Consider the following 4,704-nt stretch of genomic DNA (forward strand, 5'->3'; position numbering starts at 1 on the left):
GCCAACAGTGTCTTTTTAAACAAATATTTATTTTAGTCATGTTTACTTATGTCCAAGTGTTCACATCCGCCCACAGAGACCAGAGGAAGGCGTCTTAGCCCTTGGAGTGGAGTTGCAGGCTCTTTCGAGTCTAACTCCAGACCTCAGGAAGAGCAGCGAGCACTCTTGACCACCCAGTTCTGGAAGGTCCGGGAGGGAGGGTGGAGGCGTAATCAATCTTGTATTGCCAATTTCAGAGAAACAATCTTTAAATGATTAACACGTCTGCATGTAGAGCTGAGCAGAAATCTGACCTGGAAGGCCAAAGTCCACGTTGCTGACCTCTGTGACCTCCCAAAATGGATATTTTTAAAAGTCAACAAAAAGCAAACGGGGGCGATACGCTCCCTGATGTACATTTTCCCAGTGGATTGGAACTGTGACAAGTGCCCTGAGAAGAATTAGCAGTGTCTTGAGTGTGAAAGAAAAGAGAGTCTTTTTTTTTTTTTTTTTTAAGCTAGGCTGGAGGCCAGGGTAGAGAAGGCCAGGACAGGGGCTGGAGAGGGGCCCTGGGGCTCAGGTTGGGGCAGTGGGTGGGTGTGATGCAGGGGAGGTGTGTCTGCAGTCTCAGTAAGTGGAGGGGGGCAGCTCTGCCTCAGTTGCACCCACCTGCACACCCACCCTCGCGGATGAGCTAGCCCACAGAGTGTGGGGTGCAGGCAGGAGAGGTGGCCTGGGGCAGGAGAGGTGGCTCAGTGGCTACGACACCTGTTGCTCTGGCAGACGACTTGGGTTAGGTTCCCAGCACCCACATGGCAGCACAGGCATCTGTAATTCTAGCTCCAGGGTACCCGATGCCCTCTTCCGGATCTCTGTAGGCCGCAGGCACGAACATGTTAGGCACAGGATGTTAGTTTTGACAGAGAGGTGGGTAAGGGACCCCCATTCTAGGGGCTAAAGTTAGACAATGTAAATCGCCTCTGGACTTACAACAATCAAATTTCCACTATAGCACTCACTGCAGTACCGGTCAGTCAGTCAGTCAGTCTCTGCAGACACAGCATCTTTCCAGAAATTCTTGTTCAACACACACAAACACACACACACACACTCTCATTTACACAAATACACATTTACACATGCATACACGTACTCACACACCACCACTCACACACACATTCTCTCACACTCCTATACATCCTCACATGTGCTAACACACATATATACTTACACTCAGCCACACACAATTACATAGATGCACATACATACACATACATGCTCATCTACATACTTACACACATATACAGAGGCACAGGTTATACTAACACATATTAACATACACTTATATACATACACACAGACACACACATATATACTCATATGTGTTCACATATGTACTCACACATTCTCACATATTTAGGCACTCATTTAGATTCACACATACTAGGGTACACACAGATACACACACACACACACACACACACACACAAACACTTCAGTGCCTTCCCCTCACAGGCTAGCCATTGGGAGGGGAAAACTTGGCAAGGGAAGGCTAAGGAACCAAGGTGGGCTGTAATTGACTCCCTTGGGGTTGGGGACCCTACTGGGCTGTCCACAGCATAGGGCGTTCCTAAGTCCGATCCAGGGAGGGGGATTCAGGCAAACGACAGGCAGTTGCAGTTGCCTGCGTTTTCGTCAGGAGTACGGAGTCACGTGAAAGACAACGAAGTAGACTGTACCAGGTATCAGGAAGAGACTGGGAAGTGAGAGCTTCTAGAAAGTGCTGGATTCTCCCTGTGTCACCAACAGAGAACTGCAAGTGGGGGCGGGTTGCACTTGCTGAGTCTTGAGCCTGCGACAGGCTCAGAAGTGCGGGGCGGAGCAAGAGCAGGAAGGAAGAGGAAGGAGGGAAGAAAGGAAAGATCGCGAAGAAAGGTGAGGGGAGAGGAGAGGGGCCCTGGGGCTCCGGTTGGGGCGGTGGGCGTGTGCGACGCGAGGGAGGGGTGTCTGCAGTCGCCGTAAGTTTTGGGGGGGCAGTTCTGCCTAGGTAGCACCCACCTGCTCACCCACCCGCACGGTTGAGCTAGCCCACAGAGGGTGGGGTGCCGGCAGGAGAGGTGGCCTGGGGCCGTATCTTTCTCTGCTGGCTTTCCTTGCCCGGTCCTAGGGACTTGGGCAGCCTCAGGGGAGGCCCTTCACAGGCTGCGTAGCTCCTCGGTGGCAGGTCTCCAACCCTTCCCTGCCGGGCTCCTCTCCAGGTGCCACCAACTCCTGCGACCCCAAGCTGGGTTGCTGGCTTGGAGTTTTGCAGGCAGCCTTCTTGAAAGGGCCTAGCCTTGAAATCTAGCTAGCTGATTCTGGGCCAACCTCCCCTCCCCCGCCACAGACTGGGTCAGGCACCCCTAGTCCAGATCTGAGGGTGCGTGTGTGTGTTTGGGGTGTGTGGTTGCTTGCTTCCTGATTCTTGAGATGGCTCTGGGTCTGACAGTGAGGAAAAAAAAACCTAATTTGACTATAGGTGGCAAAGATTTCCTAGGGTCTTAATTCCTAAAAAATAAGATGCCCAGGGCCACTCTGACAGTCGCTCCCCTACTGTTCAGACACCTACCACTGTGCCCTGGTCCTGTCTTCATCCCTCATCCCCATCCTTGAACAGCTCAAGATGGCTGTGCCCAACTACCAGGTGACAAAGTCGAGGCCCAGACACTTTATATCCTGTACTCCAATTCTCAGGACCCACAAAGAAAGTCAGAATTAAAACTGGTGTGCTGCAGGACATTGTTCCAGACTTTTAACGAAGCACTCAAGTGGCAGGCAGATCTCTGTGAGTTAGTTTGAGGCCAGCCTAGCCTGCACAGGGAGTTAGAGGACAACGAGAGTGACATAGTGAGACTCTATCTCAAGGGAAGGGGTGCACACAGTCAGGCTATTATTACCATCTCCAGTATCTAACACAGTGGGGCATCATGTTAATCCCCAACAACACTAGGCACCCAAGATGAAATGTACAGGCAGGGGCCCTGGGCGAGTCACTAATGTAGGAAACAGGATTCTATGTGAGCTGTCCCTTTTGTAGGAGAGTCGATGGGGCCCAGGACTAGAGAGGAAGAGGAGCCTGTGGCCCACTTGGAGCATGGCCATCTTGGCCAGCCCCAGACCGTGTGATCACAGTTGATGGCTCCTTCCCTGGTGATTACATCGGCCCTTCCCTCACAGTCATGCCTTGACCGATGGTCTTTGGTCTCTTTATTCGGTTGTCAACCCTCCTTTGGGTTCCGTATTCGCATTTTCCAGTTCTTTCTGTAGATGAATGTGTTCAACGAACATGTTCCTGGCTTTAACGTTCATCGCTATGATGGCCGTTTTCAAATTCATCTCTCCAACCTTCCCTAATCTGAAATTCCAGACCCAGATCCCCAAATATGTTAGTCTTTACTGGATAATTCCAGGGTTTGTACACCACCCCCACCCCCAGCTCGCAAATGCAATATTTCCCAATCCAAATCTCTCACCATTGTGCTTCTAGAAAGATCTCACTTTAGGTCTTGGGTTTCTTATCTAGACAGGTTAATCACTGTCTAAACATGCTACCTGCTCCCGGACTCCCCCACCCTAACCCTTGAAAGCTCAGGATCACGGTGTTCTTGTGGTCTACACACCTGACGGGTGGGACAGACCTTTGTCACTCTCCTGCCTTAGCAGCCTGTTCTTGCCTCTTGGACCTTCTCCTCATGAATAACTACTGACTTACCAGTTGCCGCCTTTCGTCTCTGCTCCTCATACAGTGAATTTATTTTGACTTTCACAGCCTTCTCCTTGGCATATCATAGACACTCGGCAAACATTTGAGAACTTATTAACTTTTATTAACACTCTGAGACATTTTAAAGACATCGTTTATAGGCAGTAAAACACGTGCACAATAAAGCCTGTCACTACTGGTGAGCGGAGGTTCCTGTGTTTATGGCGGAATGTATAGGTGTGTACTGGGGAGTCTTTAGAAATTGTGATTGTAGGGACTGAACAGACCTAACCTCCATTCTCAGCACCCACATTAGGTGTTTTACAACTGTGTCTGAGTAACCCTAGCTACAGGGGAATTTGACTCTCCGACCTCCACTAACACTGATACATTATTAAAATTTTTAAACCTTTTTGTTGTGGGTAAAGGCACTTGCCACCAAGCCTGATAACTTAAGTTTGATTCCCAGGACCCACACAACAGGAAAGAACTGACTCCTGCAAGTTTTCCTCTGATCTCCATGTATATATGACATAATGCACACCCACTACACCCCGATAATAAATAACTGTTTAAAACCTTGAATTTCTACATAGCTGCAGGTTAAAACTAATAACAAAATGAAAACAGTAAGTTTTCTGTCAGTGGCATTGATGTGAAGGGTGATTTGAAGCCCGGTGCGTAAACATTCAGACCTGATGTGTACAGTCAGTCTCTTCTACTTCTCTTAGTCATCGGGACAAGAAGGATTCAGAGCATTCAACGGCAAGAGAAGAAAGAGCAACAGCATCATGGCCTCAGTGTCCACTCACGGGAACCAAGAGAAAAGTCCCCACTTGCCGCCAATGAGCAAGCAGGTATGTTTTAGCTTGAGATTCTGACGTTTGAAGAAAACTCTGATACCAGACTGTCACTAGATCTTGTCCTTGGTCAATCCTCTCTCTCTCTCTCTCTCTCTCTCTCTCTCTCTCTCTCTCTCTCTC

The 4,704-nt window shown here is 49.3% G+C and overlaps 1 protein-coding gene across 1 annotated transcript in view; it reads left to right on the top strand.

The window, feature by feature from the left end:
* The first annotated feature begins 1,662 nt into the window (after positions 1 to 1,662).
* Positions 1,663 to 4,704, top strand: part of Ociad2 (OCIA domain containing 2) — a 16,285-nt gene continuing 13,243 nt past the window's right edge. Inside the window, exons 1-2 of the mRNA XM_028780828.1 lie at positions 1,663 to 1,914; positions 4,453 to 4,578. Coding sequence (XP_028636661.1) covers positions 4,513 to 4,578 — 66 coding nt within the window. The 5' untranslated portion in view covers positions 1,663 to 1,914; positions 4,453 to 4,512. The remainder of the gene's footprint in view (positions 1,915 to 4,452; positions 4,579 to 4,704) is intronic.

This window comes from Grammomys surdaster, unplaced genomic scaffold (genome assembly GCF_004785775.1).
Source record: "Grammomys surdaster isolate TR1022 unplaced genomic scaffold, NIH_TR_1.0 372, whole genome shotgun sequence".
NCBI classification, from domain to species: Eukaryota; Metazoa; Chordata; class Mammalia; order Rodentia; family Muridae; genus Grammomys; species Grammomys surdaster.